The 19,961-nt window shown below is 38.7% G+C and overlaps 1 protein-coding gene across 2 annotated transcripts in view; it reads right to left on the bottom strand.

The window, feature by feature from the left end:
• Nucleotides 1-4,262: 4,262 nt before the first annotated feature.
• Nucleotides 4,263-19,961, bottom strand: part of RASGRF2 (Ras protein specific guanine nucleotide releasing factor 2) — a 133,124-nt gene continuing 117,425 nt past the window's right edge. For both annotated transcript variants that reach the window (XM_075020263.1, XM_075020264.1), the window contains exons 20-27: nt 16,812-16,872; nt 16,043-16,146; nt 15,344-15,428; nt 14,535-14,732; nt 12,574-12,653; nt 10,555-10,672; nt 9,720-9,788; nt 4,263-9,003 (exon numbers count right to left, since the gene is read on the bottom strand). In XM_075020263.1, coding sequence (XP_074876364.1) covers nt 8,911-9,003; nt 9,720-9,788; nt 10,555-10,672; nt 12,574-12,653; nt 14,535-14,732; nt 15,344-15,428; nt 16,043-16,146; nt 16,812-16,872 — 808 coding nt within the window. In that variant the 3' untranslated portion in view covers nt 4,263-8,910. The remainder of the gene's footprint in view (nt 9,004-9,719; nt 9,789-10,554; nt 10,673-12,573; nt 12,654-14,534; nt 14,733-15,343; nt 15,429-16,042; nt 16,147-16,811; nt 16,873-19,961) is intronic.

Genomic DNA, 19,961 nt, shown 5'->3' with positions numbered 1-19,961 from the left:
GCCACTGGGGTGGGTGGGGGTGGTAGAGAATCCAGGAATGAAGCTGTGCCCGGGATGAAGGGAGGGGTGGAGGAAAAGTGTTTTTAAGATTTGGTTTTATTTCTCATTACCCTACTCTGGTTGATTTGTAATAAATTGAGTTAATTTTCCCCAAGCTGAGTCTGTTTTGCCCGTGACGGTAATTGGTGAGTGATCTCTCCTGTCCTTATCTTGACCCACGAGCCCTTTGTTATATTTTCTCTCCCCTGTCCAGCTGAGGAGGGGGAGTGATAGAACGGCTTTGGTGGGCACCTGGCATCCAGCCAGGGTCAACCCACCACATGCTGCTGGCGCAGGGCCAGCCACTGAAGCTGATGGAGGCTCACAGTCCAGCAGGCCATTGCTTTCTTCTCAAAACATGCCCCAACTACAGATCTGGATCTCTTAACACGAGCCTTTCCACAGGTGGATTCTTATGCCCCTCATAAAACAGTACTGAAAATGCAGCAGTTAATTTAAAATTACCAAAATGGTGAAATGAATCAGTTCTGAGATTGTGACTGTCAGGGAATTCAAAAGAGTAATGGCTAGAGGAACACAGCCAACAAACATATTTGCATATGTTGAACTCTGGACACCTTTCCTCTTTCCACCATGCTGATCCAGCCTTTGTTGTCGTGCAAGCTCCAGCAGGCATGGTTAGAGAAGGAAAAAGGTGCTCTTTTTCAGATGGCTCTCCCATTGGAGATGAAATTTTAACAGTAAACAAAATGAAATATATATAAAATAATTAGATTTAGAGCAGAAAAGAAAGCATGGATAGGCCTTTGTGTCTTCTCTGGCTGGAAGAGTTACTACTTTTGATTTATGTGAAACATATGTAGGATCTTGACATGATTTATATGTATTGTCCCCAATCTGTACAAATGAAGAACTTCCAGGAAGAGTAGCAGGAGAGAACTCTAGTCTTTAATAATAATTATTGCTCTGTTTCTGATACATCCATCTAGGCATGTGTACACCATGAGCATTAGTACAGTAGGGTGGTGTCTGATTCAAAGAAGCTTACACAGTGGAGTTGCTACCTCTAGGAAAACAAATTTGAAATGGCTTCTGCTACTGCACTTACCAAACCACGTACAGGTTTGGCTCCGGCAGTCGGGGAATTGGAACAACCACCGGGGATTGTTTCAGTCCACTTTGAAACTGGACATTTCAGGCAAAAATCTGCTCTTCTCAAATTTTACTTCTTCTAGGCTATACACAGATAGGGCCAGAACATTAGAATATAACTTTCAAGGCATAGTTCAGTCTTCACAATTCTGATTCATTATCTTTGCACAATCAGTCAAGACCAACTTCATTTTTTTCTTCACAGAGCTAGGATTTTGAGCAGGCTGTACCAGCTAGCTTCCCCCTCTTTCTTCATGGTCAAGATTAAAAAGGGTTGTGTCCTGTCAGATTTCCTTGGAGGTTTGACCATTTCAGTAAGTCTATCATTTTACAGAGTATTTAGTTTTTTTCTTGCAACATACTAAAAACTAGAAAACAGCCACCCCCTGCTAAATACTTCTTAAACAACAATCCATGATCTTACTGTGCCTGGTAAGATCATGTAGAAGATCCTCCTGGAAGACATGTCAAAACACACAGAACACAGGATGCTGAGGAGAGACAACACACATGGCAAATCATGGCTGACTAATCTAGTAGTCTTCTACAATGGAGTGACTGCATCTGTGGACAAGGGAAGAGGTACAGATGTCATCTATCTGGATTTTGTAAGGCCTTTGACACAGTCTTCCACATGGATTCTATGGACAGACTGTTAGATGGATAAAGAACTGGCTGGATGGTGGCACCTGAAGAGTTACATTCAATGGCTCAATGTCCAAGTGGAAACCCATAACCACTGGTGTCCCTCAAGGGTCCATACTGGGACCAATCCTATTTAACACCTTCATCAATGACACAGACAGTGGGATTGAGTGCACCCTCAGCAAGTTTGCAGCTGACACCAAGCCAAGCAGTGCAGTTGATTCACTAGAGGGAAGGGATGCCATCCAGAGCGACCTTGAAGTTCAGCAAGGCCAAGTGCAAGGTCCTGCACCTGGGTTGGGGCAATCTCTGATATCAATACAGACTGGGGGATGAATGGATTGAGAGCAGCCCTGCAGAGAAAGGCTTTGGGATACTGGTGGACACAAAATTGGACATGAGCCAGCAATGTGCGCTTGCAGCCCAGAAAGCCAGCCGTATCCTGGGCTGCATCACAAGGAGTGTGACCAACAGGTCAAGGGAAGTGATTCTGCCCCTCAGCTCTGCTCTGGTGAGACCCCACATGCAGTACTGCCTTCAGCTCCGGGGTCCTCAGCACAAGAAAGACACGGACCTGTTAGAGCAGGTCCAGAGGAGGGCCACAAAAATGGTAAGAGGAATGGAACCCCTCTCCTATGAAGAAAGGCTGAGTGAGTTGGGGTTGCTCACCCTGGAGAAGAGAAGGCTCTGGGGAGACCTTATTGCAGCCTTTCAATATATAAAGGAGGCTTATAAGACAAAGAGAGACTTTTTACCTGGGCCTGTAGTGACAGGATAAGGGGCAATGGTTTTCAAGTGAAAGCAGGTAGATTTAGACCAGACATAAGGAAGAAATTTTGATGACGGTGGTGAGGCACTGGAACAGGTTGCCCAGAAAAGTTGTGGATGGTCCATCACTGGCAGTGTTCAAGGTCAGGTTTGGTGGGACTTTGAGCAACCTGGTCTAGTGAAAGGTGTCCCTGCCCATGGCAGGAGGTTGGACTAGAGGATTTTAAAGGTCCCTTCCAACCCAAACCATTCTGTGTTTCTATGATCCTGTGATGACAGCCTTAGGAGAAAGATGTAAAACCAGCCAACTTTTTGGCATAAGGTTAATGAAATGGTTTAAAGTGTGGGCAAAATAACTTGAAATTAAAATTATCCTACAGTACTTTTAAACAGAGCTGCTTGGCAAGTAGTTTGATTTTTTTCTTGCACTGAAAATATCTGACAACTTCAAGAGTAAGTTGCTCTCTCAGTCAATTTCAGTTTTTATATGAAACACCAAAAATGTAAAAAGATTGCAGAAACTGTGACTGCAAGGTCACAGAGTACTGAATAGATGCTGATTTTAATACATCACTTGCTTTATCTCTATCTTACACAAAGCTGATGTGCCTTTACTGTTTTACTTAAAATATGTTAATTCTGGGAACAAATTTAATCAGCATCTTTCTATCTTAAAGAAATTACCTAGTTCAACAAAGGAAAGCAGTAAACACTGATGTGTAAGGAAAGCCTCTCCCGTTCCACACTTCTATTCCCTTTTTAGGAAGTTAAAAGTGACTAGAGTTTAAATATAATTTCAGAAGGTGTTTAAGGACTTCCTGTTTCAACAGAATATTTCTTCTTACATGTGACAGCATGCAAGAGAAGCTGGAGACCTGTTTTTGTAGTCTTAAACTCTATTAACTACTTTGCTTCAATTTGCAAGTCATTTTATCTCTGTGTGACTTGATTTCCTATTGCAAGAGGAGGGACATATCACAACTTGCAAACCTAAAATGTTTTCTGTGCTTATGAGGGTATAAAATGTGGATATACTATTTCTTTAAATCCAGGGCAGGACACCAAGCCAAGAGAATGGGTGTTCAGACAAAACTCCAAACCCAAACCAACACGATAAAGAAGTCAGGGACAATGTCATTTACCCTCTATTTATAGAATTCATTGCCTATTGCCTAAAGAAATATTCTGTTGAAACAGGAAGTCCTTAAACACCTTCTGAAATTATATTTAAACTCTACTTACTTTTAACTTCCTAAAAAGGGAATAGAAGTGTGGAATGGGAGAGGCTTTCCTCAGCTGAAAAAGAATGAGCCGTGCAGCTTAATTTCAGCTCAATCTGTAACATGTCTTATTTAGCTATTTGTGCTGTACACTTCACAGTGGATCAACATTTCTAGTTGTCTATGAATTAGGCTTCATTCTCTGTTCCACGTTAAAATCAGCATTATTCCCAGTGATGCCCCCACAGCAGCTGCAATGCAGCACGAGTGAAAAAAGAATAAAATACAGTAAATCAAACCACTCTTCCCCAGTAGAGACACTGAATTTTCTCTGATTGTTGCCCTTCTTATTAATGGCTTGTCCCTTCCCCTCCCATATTTCTCTAAAAGACTCAGTAATTCAGAAGGAGTAGATTTAATTATTCACCACTGGGGTGGGGGGGAATATAAACAGATACCAGTAAGGACTCTTGAAACTCAGGACAAAAAAGAATGTTTAATTAGCATATAGGCACAACACCCTGCCTGATATGCCTTACTAACAATACAAAGCAATAACTTCGGGTCCAAAGATAAGTTACAACACATGCAAAAACATCTGGATTGTGCACTAAGTAACATGTTAGATATAGGTACATCTGTCAAATAAACATACATCTATTCTCCTAAAGAACAAAACTTCAGAGACTATTTCAAAAGTAAAGGTACAACAAAACAACCACAGTTGAGCAGCGTATTGGACACAAAGCATCCTACACAGAGACATTTGACCTTTGGAGGCAAAAACTGTAACAGGCAAATAGCTGAGAGCCAGATCCCCAAATACTTACTTATGAAAAGCTCTCAGTGAAGCCTAAGGTATTATCAGAATGAGGTCTGAAGGATTTTGCCCTTAATGAATAACAATTATGAGTGGGTAAAAATGTCTCTAATGGTGAGAATTTTAAATCATATATCTAAGTTTAATGTTGCTGATAAAGAGTGAAAGGAGGAAAGACTGAATATTGATACAAATAAAACTGTTTTTGTAAAACCCTTAAAATAAATAATGGTTATGAAGGGAAATTTGGGGTAATGAACATGACCTGAAATCAAAATCAACATGGTTAAAGTTAATAAATACTTTAAATAGTTAAGTTCCTTTTTATCCTACCGAACAATAATCAGTGTTAAGAACCTGGAAAGCAGAAAGAGGATGGAGACCTCTTCCTTACTTTTAAATGAGGGTGATCAGTCCCAGTATCATCTTCTGCTATTAAGCTATGCGTTTGTGTGTTACAGGACTAGCCGAAAAAACGGGACAGAATACACACTTGCTGCCACTGTTAAATTCAATGGATCTATGTTTTCTTCCACGTGACAACTAATCGCAGGCTTAGTCCACTAACAATACTGGTGAATTTAGTGGGGGGAGGAGAGGGACGGGGAGGGGGGTGAAGGCTGGGGTGAAGGCAACTCTAACCCCATATCAGCGTGTGACAAGTACCCTCTGTCACATGGAAGGGGACGTGTCTGTGCTGCTGCCCAGGTTCCCAGATAACTACGGGCTGAATCCGGGCTGCTACTTATGCAATAAAAAATACTGCAAAACTCCCCTCGGACTTTGCTGGCAAATGTTCCCACTGCTGAACCAGTGGGTGAAATATGCTATCCCCATTGCAGCTAGCCAGCCCGTACACCCTGAGGCGTTTTTGTCCGGAGAGTGCCGAAGGGAGCAGCCCCTCCAAAGTGAGAACTGCTGTTGCATCTGACCGGCGCAGCAGGGCTGAGGAGCTAAGAAAGGCAAGTAGATAGGCGCTTCAGCCCTCCTCTTTCTTATGAATCCTGAATCAGCTGGGCTTTTTCAGCTCCAATTGCAGAAAAGCTAGTCTGCTCTGCTTCCACAACGTAAAAGCTATAATGGACAAGATCCTGAAAGACAGCAAGATCCACATGACAAAGTCCTCACTTGGAGACATCCTCCCTAAAACACCGGAGGCAAACAGTGGGTGTTTTATGACTGGGATTTCTATCTCTGTATATTATATGGCTGTGGTGGAGTGGCACAGAGAAGCTGGTAGCAAGGAACTCCACAATCCCTGTGTGCTGTACAGGGAGATCACTGCACTAGCTGGTTATATAGATGTACTAGGCAAAGCCTTACATAAAGCAGGTTGCTGCTGCCTACTAACTATTGCCATAGCTCAAAACACCGCAGCAGTACTGTAGCAGAGGCACTCGGGCCACTTACATGTGAAGTACACAACCCGACCATGGGGCACAGACACCGCTCTACACTTGCTGTGTAGGATTTCTGCAGAACAGCTGTTTCCAGCTTTGGTTAGGTTTGCAACACTGGCGAGGGTTGTGGATAACAAGACGCATACTGACTCCTTTGAGCAGTCACCTCCTGTATTTTAATAAATGCATTGTATCCCCAACCAAAAAGATTAATATTAGTCATCAGCAAATCAAACATTACTGTGACCATAACCTTGTTTGTTTGTTTGTTGTTTTATTTTTGGTTTACTGTTGCTCTGAACACAAATCAGGTATCTAGTTACTCTAGTGATTCTCATCTATATTGTGCCACTGACCCAGGAGGTAACTTTTGGCATATAAATAGTATACGCTCTTCCAGAGGGGCTGAGCTACCACATTGTCTAGTGATTTTAAAATACGGATGCTCAGTACCTTTGAAAAAACCCATGTCTAATCCTTTATCTTCCTCTCTGTCTATTTGTAATACTGTAGCATGAGCACGAGCACAGAAGGAGTGGCCCTGCATATTGCAAGCATTAAAATTCACTGAATGTTCTGAAACTCTGAAGAACCAATACACACACATAAAGTACACAACAACAAACTGTGAAAAGAGTAAGATGAAGAATTGTACCCTGTAACCATAAGAACATCAAGGAAGTTTGGTAAAATGGGGTACAGGCAGATAAAGCAGCAGTTAATAGCATACAACAGAGATGCCAATTGACATTGACAGTTGTTACATATTTTCTTTGTTAACAGAGAAACAATAAAACCAAGTTAAGAAATCACTTTTTGGACCACTTTTTCCCTGTTTCTTCATTACTTCAAGGTGTTTTATGAAACCACCATATGGTAACTGCTTTTGTACAGGAAATACACAGTAAGTTGGTTTTGTGGTCCAAATAAACCATGCTTTCTTTTTGTTTTCATATCATGCATTGGATGTAATCAGCTTCTTGTCAGTCATCAGTGAAAAGAACAAGCACACTTTTGACAATAAAAAGCTTCTATAAGTACTATTTTCGATGTTCATTTCTACAGCAATCATTAGCCAGAACTGTTTAAATTGTTTCTGGAATTTCCTTTTCTGCTGCTCTCTACTTTTCAAATTGAGGAATTTTCCAGTATTTGTGATGTTTCCTCATGCAGTTATTTACAAAGAGATGGTCCTTGTGGTGAAGAACCTTAATGAAATTTACAGTTGCTAAGGTACATTTATAAATGCTAGCAGTTACACGCAGACAGAACAAATGGAATTTATTGTGCAGCTCTGGGCTGGGCCAGCGATATAATTAAAGTGCAAATAAAGACAAAAAACACAAGCCAGTCAGATCTGTTTTTCATTGCCAGCATTAAGAACCATCATGACTGTGGTAAGAAATGTCAGATCAAATAGGCCTAGGTCACAATCTATTTTAAACATCTATCTCCCTGAGAGGATTTAAGGGAGGTATACAGTGATATAGCCCTATTTCTTCAACTGGCTGAATATCATTGGAAAAGTAAGGACACTTTTCCAGCCAATTTTCTTCAGCAGTGCTAATACTTTCGCATTATACTATGATGCACTTTGCAGCATGCATTTGAGCTCACTTTCCATGCAGCTACAGGCCACTCTTGACCAGGAAAATTTAGGAAGTACCAACTAGCTGTAGAAATGACATCTATCTACCTGGTACGTCACAAAAGCATAGGCTTTGAAAACATTTACAAATAGCACATTTTCTTAAACATATGCCCATATGCAGTCGATAATTACTAGCTCAGATAAAAATATATAGATTGTGTTTTCAAAGTTTACCACTCATGAACAAATTTAGACCTAAGTCAGTGCCAAATGGCTGAACAAAAAATAGACATTTTTCAAACCACCGAACTGTCACTCCAACTCCTAATGTTCATTTGCTGATCACTACCCATTGCCAGACCAGACATGTATTTCTCTCCACAGTGTGTCCAGAAAGTGCTCTGTAGCCTGACTTGTCAGAGAAGCTGCAGGAGTTGCAGAAAAATAAAGTGCCTTTTTCAGGGCTGTGTGCAACATGACTAACCATCCCATTCATTGCATGTCCAGATTTCTCGAGTCTCAGGTGTAGCTCCTAACCTTGTATTTCCCAGATGAAGCTTGCAAGGCTGGCAACTATTTACAGCTATTCAATTAGTTCATTTGCTTTCCATGCTGTAAATACGCTCATTGTGTATTAATGAAAAAATATTTACAATTAATATATAGGTAAAATCAGTCACCTTAGAAAAGGCTAACAAGACATTTAAACACGGTAACATTATATATTGGGTAGCATTAATGTATAGCAAGCATTTTGAACAACTGCAGATCTGAAGATACTAGATGCTACCTTAATGTCACTCCAAGATAGTAGACGACCATTAAGATCCTGTTTTTAAAATGAAGTTAACACGATATGAGGGCACCACTACCAGTACTGCCTCAGTGAACACATAGTTAACCATCAACCCAGAACACATCACAGCCATCTCATTTTGCTCATTTATCTTAATATACCTGAGTATATTACCACCATTTACATCTGTCCCCTTAATTTGACACATAAGATGGCTACAATGAGTACCCATTCACAGGAAAGTCTCCTATTTTCCATGAAATGTATGGTGCCTACTGCAAAACATTATCTTTGCAAAGCAGCAATCACTTAATCCAAGTGGGAAGCACCTTTGTCTTCCACTTCCAATGCTCATTTTCTTTGCCTGAGAGGGAAATGCTGTGAGGCTCTGTATCTCTTATTGGAAAAGAGAGCTTGCATTCTTCTCAATATTTCCCTTGCTGTCTTTAGGACTTGGCATGCATGATTTTGTTCATTGTACTAAAGCTTTCTGTAGACTCTGAGGCAAAGCTGGCTCTTCAGGCGGGGAGTCTGGGCTCAATCTTTAGGGAAAGCTCATACAAGGTGTCTTCATCTATAATGAGTGTCTTGTCAAGTAAATAGTGAGTGACCTGGAATGGAGAAAACACAGATGAACAGACTGTATGTTACTTCCACAAAAATTTCTCTGCTTTCCTTTTCCACTTCAGCCCATTTTGGATCCTCACACTGTCTTCTGGAGAAACACAACAGCTCGTTTGAATGGTGTAAAACTGCACCAGCAGTGCTCAAGCAACAAAGTATGGCCTCTTAGTAACGGGCAAATCCTTAGCCAGGTTACCTAAGTCCACGTTGCACTTCTGGGGTCTGAGATGAAATCTTCTCTGAAGGCACATACTGGCTTTGGGCAAATTTTCATCACTCCCGTGAGGGACAAGGGGAAAAGAACTGCAGGATGCACACAACATCAGCAGATGCTTGGACCATCTCCTGTCCCCTAATCCTGGAATTCTGGGATTCCCTGGGGAATTATGCTTCTAATTGGGCAGGGAGAATGTATTTCCCTTTGAACCCGTTCCCTCGTACCCCAGACCCATGAAGGCTGCAATCCCAAGAGAGCTTCCAGAGAAGGAGGGAAAAACTTGCTTCTATATAGTGTCAAATAAAGAGTTTCTTCCAGGGCAAGGGTGTTACAGAGTACCTGTCCATATTTCTGTCTGTCCTCTCCTCTCTTGTGTGGGAGCAGAATACATTGATTTTAGCTTTCAACAACAGCTGTATTTTAAAACTAATTGCTACCACAGCTTTGATTTCATTATTAGATAACAGTGCCTAAGAAGAGCCTTACCTTCTGCTGATGTTCTATGCGGTAGGAGGTCTGCTGGAACTGGCGTATTTCCCTGATAATATGTGAGATCTTTCAAAAAGAATATATGTGTATGAGTAAGTACAACTGCATTTTGATTTCATCTAAGCCACAAAAGGCAAGAATTTTGCATCAAATTATGCAATTTATTCTTGAAGGAGGGAGGGGAAGGGCACAGATCATCTCCTAATGGCTTCCAAGGATTTCACTTTCCTAAATTAACCATTTATTAGTTCATTCACCCTCAAGTGAACCACCTTCTCTCTCCTCTCCCCATACTGGTAACCTCTCTTCTCTGCCTCGAGTGACTGCTGCAATGTGTAGCCATAAGAAGGGCATTAAACTCAGATTAGAAGAGAAACTTTCATGCTTCTCTCTGAAGAGTTGCTACAAAACAACATTACATGGTAGTTGGAGTGAAATCCACTTAAAAATGCTTTTTTACATAGAGCCTAGCACACCTGAAAAGAAGATTGTGATTACTGCTTTTTGGTGAATCACTACATTCCTTTAATGTTGGTTATTTTGGAAATCCTTTTGTTGCTCCGTCATCAGCTTTGGACAGCTGCCTTTTCTGTCTGTCATTTCGCAGAGAACAAATTGGAGGCAAATTCTCTGTGTAAAAATACTCAATTTACCAGAAGGTGGTGACAGAAGACTGCATCAAGTAATTGCTTTCAAATAGCTACCTATCTTGCATGATGCCAATATACTTGTACATCTTACAAGTTAAATTCAAAGGAATTATAATTAAATCAATAATTAACTCACATAATTAAACACCTGGTGGGAAAGCATATAAGGAAATTAAGATTACCATTCTCATTTTGGAAAAATTCACAAGGCCTTCCTCAGTGAAGTTTGGTGTTCCTTCTTCAATAAATGCCAGGTCTGTCAGGTACATTCCAAGGTAGGGAACGGCAGGTGGGTTACAACTGTGAAACAAGAAGTCAGCCTGTAGCTAAATTTGCAAACTGATTTTTTTTATAACTCACACAAACTCTTTATTACTTAACATACTTCTAATCAATGGGTACATTCATACATTCATAAACAGCTTCTCTGACTTAACTTGAGTTGTATTTGCTCTGCCTGTGACAAATTGAATGTATTCTGTCCTATACCTAATATTAATGGCAAACAACCCTTAGTAAAAGGTAGAACGGTAACGTGATAAGAGTGAGAGGAAGGACAGGTAAACTCTGGAATCAGAGAACACATTCAAGCGTATTTCAATCCTGGTTGACAGACAAACTTGGAAAGCTCAAAATGCACATGGACATGCTTCTGAGTGGTTGATGTTCTGCAGTTGTATAAGCATCCTAGTATAGCAAGGGTACATGTGTGCGTGCCCGTGTGTGTGTGTGTGAGCACATGTGTGCATGTGTGGAGATATATATACACACATATGTATATACATGCATATATATATACACATACATGCATACACATATGTATGCATATATATACATATGTATCTGTATACATATGCATGTATATACCATTCTGTCAAAGTCAAAGTCTATTCAGGACTTCTCAACGGTGAACACAAAGAAGAAAGAGAGAGATAGAGAGGTAGCAAAGATGATCTGGAAAACTGGGAATAGAGACCCTAGAGAACAAGGATTTTCTCTTATTGGAGGTACAGGAGGAATGAGATAATGATTGTTGCTTCTCTAATGCAATAATCACTGCTCCACACTCACTGATTCTCGCCTCAGCAGAAATAGTAGCAAACTTGGTTTTCTGAGGCTCTGGCATAAGAAGAATGCAGGGTGACAGCTGTACTGTTAACTTAGGCAGACTGCTGACATTGCTTAGCAGTGCACTTCATTCAGGGTATTTTTTATAAGGATGATTGTTGTACACAGGCAAGCAATATATTAACTGAAAGTTGTATTAAAGTACCTTTTCATATATTTTAAGTCAAAACATTTTTTAAAAAATTACTAGATCCCCAACAATACTTTTTAAGTAAACTTTTACTAACTTGGACTATATGTATTTTTAAACATTCCAGTAACTATTCCAGTAGTTTATTCTTTCTCCTCTCAAGATCATTCAACGTAGTTGTACCACTCAATCCTGGAAAGCCTACTTCTAATTACACAACTTGCAAAAATACAGGTTTTGTATGCATGCAGGTGGAGTTCATAAATAAATTGTGGAACACTTGCCACAGGATATTTTGGATACCAGAATTACATAAGGTCAAATAAAACCTGGCAAATCAATTAAAGAAAAAAATATTCAAGGATTACTGTACAAAAAAAGCAGGCTGTTTTCCAGGGTGCCAGTCTACAGGGAGCTGGGAGGCTATAGGAGAGGAAATATCACTGTGCATTTGTCCTGTTCCTATGTTCCCCCCATCAGCTACTGGTCACTGTCAGAAACAAGATAAAGGAGTGAATGGATCTTTGATCTGACTCAGGCTTAGTCCTAAGTCCTAAACTTCTTAGCTGGAACAAGGACTCCTTGGAATCCTGTTTTTGAATAAGAACTTTTATTTATAAATCTGGCTTTACACTTATTGAAAAAGTTTATCAGTGTAAGTAAAACCCCAACAGGGAATATTCACACAGAATAATAGTTTAATTTCTTTCAGTGATTCTCTGGAGATACTATATTTATCTACAAGGGGTACTAAATCACAGGATATTCAGCAAAACAATAATGCCAAATAGAATAAAACTAGAATTTTTAAAAAATATTATTAGGTAAAAATATTATCCAATATCATATTAATTATTAAAGCTTAATTAAAGCCAATTAATCTTTAATATGTACTATCCACTGCTTATTACAAAACACAATTGTATATTGTAGGGAAGCATACTTTTTGAGCGTTTCTCTAAGATTTTTAAATCTTCCTTCAGATGATACAGTCTTCTGAAGCTTGTCCATAAGAGCTTTTGTCTAGAAAAAAAATTCATTACAAATGTCATTGCTGTTGCACATAAATGACCGGGATTAGATTTTAGAAAAGGTGTAATTCACTTAGCATCATCACGCCATTTTCAAAAGTAATAACATAAGCATTAGGAATTTAGCTTTATTGTTCCTAGTCTATTTCTGAAAATGGAGATTAGGCAGCATTAAAGATCTTCCTTTGACTGATACACAGAACCTGTATCTATGCTAATATTATTAGCCTGCAAATTCAGGAAAAACACAAATTCATTAAATTAATGGTCAGCAATTCAGTTTACTGTGTATACAAGAATATTAGGGACTTGATCTTGTATGTTGCCAAGGATCTTCAGCTGCATTTAATGAAATTAGTGCCAGTAAAGGATGTTAACTGTCTTGCAGTTTGCACTACATTGGTTTTGCGTCCAAGTTTCTGATAAAAGCTGAATATGTATTTGAAAACATATTACTGTCTTACACAAATTACTTTCAGTGGGCTTCATTAGAGCCTGGTTACTTCATAAGTTAAATAAATTTGGTTTTCAGTGTATTTATGCTATAGACTTGAGACAGTATAGAGAATCCTGAGAAATTTGTCCTTTTTGAAACTGAATTTCCATTAAAAGAAAGCTGTAGGCAGAAACAGACACTTTTGTTTTCTTCTAAATAGCAGGTTGATGAAACACTCAGATTATGTTTCCAGTAACTACTGGTGAACTGTGCAACAGCATTAATCTGTTGTGTGGGGTTTTTAAATTGAGAAGTTTAAAAATCAAACAAATTCTAAACATAAAAATTTTTGGAGGTAAACTCTTACATAACAATTTGTATTGGAAGGATTTTTAACATGTTTTTAAATAAAAGAATGTAGCACCAGCTACAAAGCAGCTGAGAAAAAGCTTACTGGAGAAGGCAGTACAGTCAGAATGTATTTTAAGGGGGTTTCATTGGTTGGGCTGTTTTAGTGCTTTGCAAAACCTACAGAAACATATGGAGGAAGAAACGCAATGATAGAAGCCCACCTTTTGCATGCCAATTAGCCAGATCTAAAATGGCCAACTTGAAATCTTCCCATTAGCTGGAGTAAACTCTATATCCAAATACTGCCTAACTTACAAGTGATTGGCTCTGTCCTACTGACCTCCTTGCTCTGTTATTCCACCATACTAAAATATTCACTTTTTTTGAAATAGCAGAAAGCTGAGATTTAAATCATTCAACCAGTTTCTCCAAACCATTTAAAACAGAGAACATAAAAGACCGGATACTATTCATCCTGGCTAGCCTTTTTTCTTGTGTCTTATTTTTGTTACGGGCAGTCATTCTCACAGCCTTAGCCATGCTGCTGACAGTCTCAGCAGCAAGGTAAGGGTTAAAGAGAGGCATTCACTGCATCTAAACTGCCCCTAAATGAGAAAGAAGACTGGTTGTCTACAGTCTCTTACTGCATAGCAAAAACCTCATCACCTTGAGAAGAAGTGCTGACCTTTTTACAGACTTTCTGCACAGACAGAGAAATATGGGTCCTACTTTAGGCACCTGAGATAGTAACCACCTAGATGTGGGTATCTGAAAATATCTAAATTTAGATTTCTCACACATTTCAGTACTTTAGGCTCAAGTCATAGTCTTAGGCACCTGCTAATTCTGTAGAAATCAGTTTGTCCCACAGATATTTAATTAATGATATCCAAAAAAAAGGATAAATTAAATACAAAAGACCTTGACATTAAATACTAGTACCAACTGGCGCTTCCAGCAAATAGTCAAAAGTATTGTAGAAGTAGAACTATTTATGGGAGGAATCCTATCTCAACATGTTGTTCTCTGAACAATAGACTGACCAATGAAATCTAGAAACCCTACTTGTAATCGTATCTTTCTTACCTGTTTGGATACTTTACCCCAAGTTTTCTTAAGTCTGTAGATTGCACTTCTGTTCAAGGCTGACGTGATTTCTAACACACCATTGTAATTGTGCATACATCGACAAATATCAGCCACTGCTACCCACTTTTCAATTGAGTTAGCCCGGGAGCTGACATCAGCATAATTCATGATTTGGGAGGCAACAAGGTTACTCATCTGATCAAACAAAGAAGAAGAAATTTAGGACATTTAAATATAAATCCCTTTCAACATATAATTACTTAATGAACAAGACAGAAAAAACTAATGCACAACAACTTATGGCTCTTAATAAAAACAAAGAAAGTGTTATTGACAACAGTGTTGTAGGGAAGCGGGGGGGATGACGATATTAAAGAAGGGTAAGAGATGCAATGGGGAGTATCTCCAAGCCAACAGCAATAAAACTGATTGGGAAGTCTCTCAGTAAAATTCAAGGAAAATGGTAAAGAGCAAAGGTATGGCTGGGGATACAAAGGGCATTCATTAAATAGAATCAGTGTTGTATTTTCACTCTGGAGAAAATTTAGTTTCTTCTGGAAGCCACAAGGCATTGTAGTACCATTTAAAATGTTCTACTCTATTAATTGAAATGCTGAACACCAATTCTTGAAAATTAGAATCTTCATGTGCTTTGATTTAAAAGGTTAATCACAAAACCACTGTAACATTCAGTCACTACTAGATAAGAAGTTACATCACACTGTGAAAAAAAAAATTTTGTTCCAGAGGTCACAGACCACATCAACAGAGTTCCTAGAAAGCAATCTATACTTAAGAGTACTTACATCATTAAAATGTTGACTTGTTTTCATAATATAGGGTGTTCTCTCATTTTTATCCACTTTCATCCAGCCCTGCCCAAGAAACTCTCTAGACATTGAGGGGAGAGAAAAAAACAAACAAAAATGGCTTTAATAAGGACAGTACAGAGTCTCTGTCTGTAACCATAGCCTAAGTGGACTTCAAGTATACCTCATTTTTTTAGAAGCTAATAACACAGCTTTACACTAATTCCAGCATTTCACTATATACCATTTTTAATGCCGTCTGAAGCAGTAGATATTATAAAGATTTATTTGTCTTTTAATCCCCTCCCCCAATCCTCCCATCCTCATTTTCAGCATTGTGATGCTATTTGAGATTGGTCTTGTCAGCTTACATGGTTATATCCATGTTAAACTGTTGTGTGAATGAAGCTGATTTGACACTCCCTCCCTAGAGACTCAGTACTTCCATACTATATTCACCCTTCACTAGCCCAGAGCCTTAGACCACAGATTTTTTTCTTAGCAAAGAACTCAGTCTTTCAAAACATGATCAAACTATAGGGGAGTCAGACGCAATGATAGAAACAGCTGAAGGACATTATTCTGTTATGTACGCAACCCTTTTTGTCAGTACAATGAACTAGTGTAGTGCCTAACACTACCAGTCAGTAACTCATCCACCGTACTCACTTCAGTCATTCATAGGACAACACTTACTCATAGGGTATGCTTCGGAAAACTACGTGGTCTAAAAGAGTTATTTGCTCTGCAAGCTCCATGGCTGACAAAGTCTCAAAGCACTCCGGTTTTGGACAATCTGACTGCAAAAATAAGGAGAATGCTTAATGATCTCTTTTTGCATCTAAGGTCATTTCAAAGCACAGGGTATGTTTCATTCATATGAACTTTCAGCACAGAGTTGTAATTAATTCTTTGCTACAAAGAAATATGAATTAAGAAAAATTGCTAACAACATAAGGGCAAATGTCAGGCTGGAAACTCACAGGAACAGGCACATACCAAGTCATGAGTAAGCATACAGGTTAATTGAAGTCTGTGCATTCTGTGTTACTTTCCACATAATCACCCTGCACCTAGTTCACTGCCCACACTCTTCTTTGGATTAATGCAATGAACTTATGAGATGGTGGTGACTACAGTTTGGAGGATGGGCATTGTCAGTCAAGGTCAGCTACGGTTCTGATGGCAGCTGAGATGGCAGACACTTATCATTTCTTATATATTAATAACTTCCCCCTTTTTTTCCATCATGTGATTTAAATCCAAATCTTAAAGTTTTGACCTGTTCATCTTTGATAGGGGCTCCAAATTCTTACTTTCTCTAAACTGAAATGTACATTCCTGATACAAAAGAACAGTATTTCTGTCCAGAGTTGTAAAGCTGCAGTTGCACTACATTTTATTCACTTAAAACCATGACATTTTATATAGTAGTATTTATGTTTAAATTTCAAGATGAACTTACCATCTGAATGATATCCTCTATTTTTAAATGGCTATCATCTTGATCATCCTGAGAAAGAGCCCTGAAAAATTAAGTAGTAGAGCATCCTATATAAATAAAATTGTCTATGGCTATGAGAAAACCTTATCACAGATAGGCAGTCATGTTTATCTAAAATGAATCTTAAGACTGCAATTGAAGAGGTAAGTTAAAAAAAACCCTGGTACCTAAAATCTCATATCTTGTTTTATGTAAAAGTGTACAAGATGGTATGACATCATAGTCACGTAAGGTAAAATGATGGTCATGGAGGCTTAAAAATCTCTAAGAACAGCATACATTGTAGAATGGTCAATGACAATAACTACTGCACTTATCTGCTGATTATAGTTATAAGGTTTCTGCATCTATCCCACTTTAACTTTAGTGCAAAGAAATTTGGTGAATGAAGAAAAATTCCCTTTTCAAGAACTGGACTGGCAATGCAAAACCACAATACAGTAACAACAATATTTCATCAGAAGCCCTCTATCCTGAATAATCCTAGGAAACATAAAAGTAGAAAATTACATCTCAAGCCTCTTCTCTCTTTTTTAAAAATCAGACTACTGTGCTAAATGATATTTTCGGGAAATGTCTGAAAAATCAACATTTGAGAAGTGAATCAAAGACAGCAAAATATGCATGCATAAAAGAGTGATTCACTGAGAAGTGTTCTTGTTTATTGGCCCTACACTGTCCTATTCAGTGTCCCACACAAAGAGGTGTGAGTGTGGAGACAGACAAGAAACTGCTATCAGATTTTACTTGTAGCAAGTATATGATTTGCTTTCAGTAATACAAGTGTTAACCCATGCTTCCAATTCTGCTATAGAAAACCTGTGATTATTAGGGTTATTTCAGAGTAATGGGTCAAAAATGAGTACAGCAGAAGTAATAGGTATTCATCAAACCCCATCTACCCTGATGTAGTATCTTGGCACATGATTCTAAGATGCCACCCCTTAATTTGGAAAACATAGACTCAGAGAAACCTTGAATAGACCGGATTTATATAATAGGAAAGAAAAGACTTAGGGAGAAAGAACAGTATGTCAGCATGTACAATACTGCCTATAAAGACATCAACGACATGGCAAGAAGTCACCGGACTGATTTGCATCAGGGGAGATTTAGTTTCAGCATTAAGTTCCATTTTCCAACTGCAAGTATAGGTGAGCACTGAAACAGGCTTTCTGCAGAAGCTGTAGAGTACTCATCAGCTGAATTTTCAAGGAAAGTTTAGATGACCATTTTCAAACAAGATCCAGTTCTACTGATCATTCCAGAAAGCACAGCAACTGGACCAGATATTTTCTCGTGGTCCCTCCAATTCTTTATTTTTGCACTCTGTAGTAGCAGACTTTCCATGCATCAGCTGGGGAAAGGGTTAAAAGAAAAGCATTCTATTGCCTGGAGACTTTAGCTATGAGTGTAAGATATGGAATTTGTACTATGTGGGTGGGGAGGAAGTGTTAATACTTAGTACACTAGGTTCTTCTGTTGTGGGTTGCCGTTGTTTCCTTTTGGTTTGCCAAATTGGAGGACAATGTTAAAATCAAATGCAAATACACAGAGAAAGGATCTAAGAAACTTTGCCTTCATTGTCAGCCTATAAAATCCACAGAAAATGCCCCATTCTTCATATGAGTTGGAAACACCTTGTGTCTGATGGGCAAGATGTGCAAGGTCTTGAATGTCTACTTCTTTGGGAGAACCCTAAGCTTCTTCACCAGATAATAACAGTGTGCAGCCTCAGTAACTGTAATTATACAGGCACGCTGTCTTTCCTGAGCAGCTTATTTTGTGATCATGACTGATTGCCTGCAGAAAGGTATTGTTCATTGTATGACACTTCCTGGTAATAAAAAAAAAAGAGAGGGCTTGCCCTGCTGCCCCAAGTATTCTCAGTAATCTTGTAAACTCATCATTTGAGTTCCTTACATATAACTTTATATTGGCTGGAGTTCTCATATTTGATACAGAAATGATTGTATGTGCTTAAAATAGTTAACATGAGATTCTTAGAAGCTTGAAAATACTTAACTTTTCCCCATCTTTGTTTCCTGATACCCTCTAACATGATGTCTCACACTTTATGTAGACTTCCAATCCCTCATTCTAAAGAGATGACTGGTGCTTTTTCTCTAACAGTGGTCTCACAAAAAAAATTCTCCTTTTATCCATAAATGCTCTACGTTTAAATCTGCAGAGAACAACACATCTCTAGACTGGATAAAGCTTCTTTTTGATAGCATCAATAGTAGTTTCCACTTCAGTCTGCACTGTTGTCAGCTTTGGGATACCTAGTTTCAACAGAGGTCTAGGAGGATGTGTTGAGCTGATCCGTTCTGCTTGGGCAGTTCCCATTGCACTCCTTGGAGAGCCTCCTAGAAGCTGGGTAGGAAGCACAGGTCCATGTGAAAAGAGTTATCAGAGAAAGCAAAGCTAAGGACAGATTCTGCCAGACTGTTTAACAGTATCCCTCTCAGTGAGGACTGAGTGGGGTGATACCTCCATTGTTATACTTACAAATGAAGGAAGTAAATATATAAGAAATAACTTTCTAATTCTTAAGAGTCAGTAGCTAAGATTAGACCTGTCTCTCACTTAAACCATTCTTCATGCCTGACCAGTCCAAATATGAAAATAATTTTCTAGAGGAAAATATTAACATCTGTCTCCTCATTCCTTTATGGTACATAAAATATTTTAAAAATATTTTAAAAGCTGGTGTAAGTTACAGAGCCTGAAATGTATTGTCTGGTGAGATCATACAGGGCAGGAATTGGTCATTCATCAAATTTTGACCTCTACATATCCCTGGATTTCATTTACATTTATACTGAGGAAGAAGAAAGAGGAACTGTTTCTTGAACCACCTTTTTTTTTCTCCAGTTAGGACTATTTATCAAAGTTATTTACTGTTGTTCAGTCTGAAATTTGTACCTTCCTCCTTCACCATCAACTAAATTTTACCTAGATTTCAGGGGTTAGTAAATAAGGCTGATAAAATGTCAAGCAAAACATACTTCAGTAGGTTTGCCTAGCTTTCAGAACAGATATTGAATAAAAAGAAGATTTTTTACCCTGCAGAGAAACCCTGTCAGTCCATTCAACAAAAATCTCTTC

The sequence above is a fragment of the Buteo buteo genome, chromosome Z (genome assembly GCF_964188355.1).
Source record: "Buteo buteo chromosome Z, bButBut1.hap1.1, whole genome shotgun sequence".
NCBI classification, from domain to species: domain Eukaryota; kingdom Metazoa; phylum Chordata; class Aves; order Accipitriformes; family Accipitridae; genus Buteo; species Buteo buteo.
This window is presented reverse-complemented; position numbering and strand designations above follow the sequence as displayed.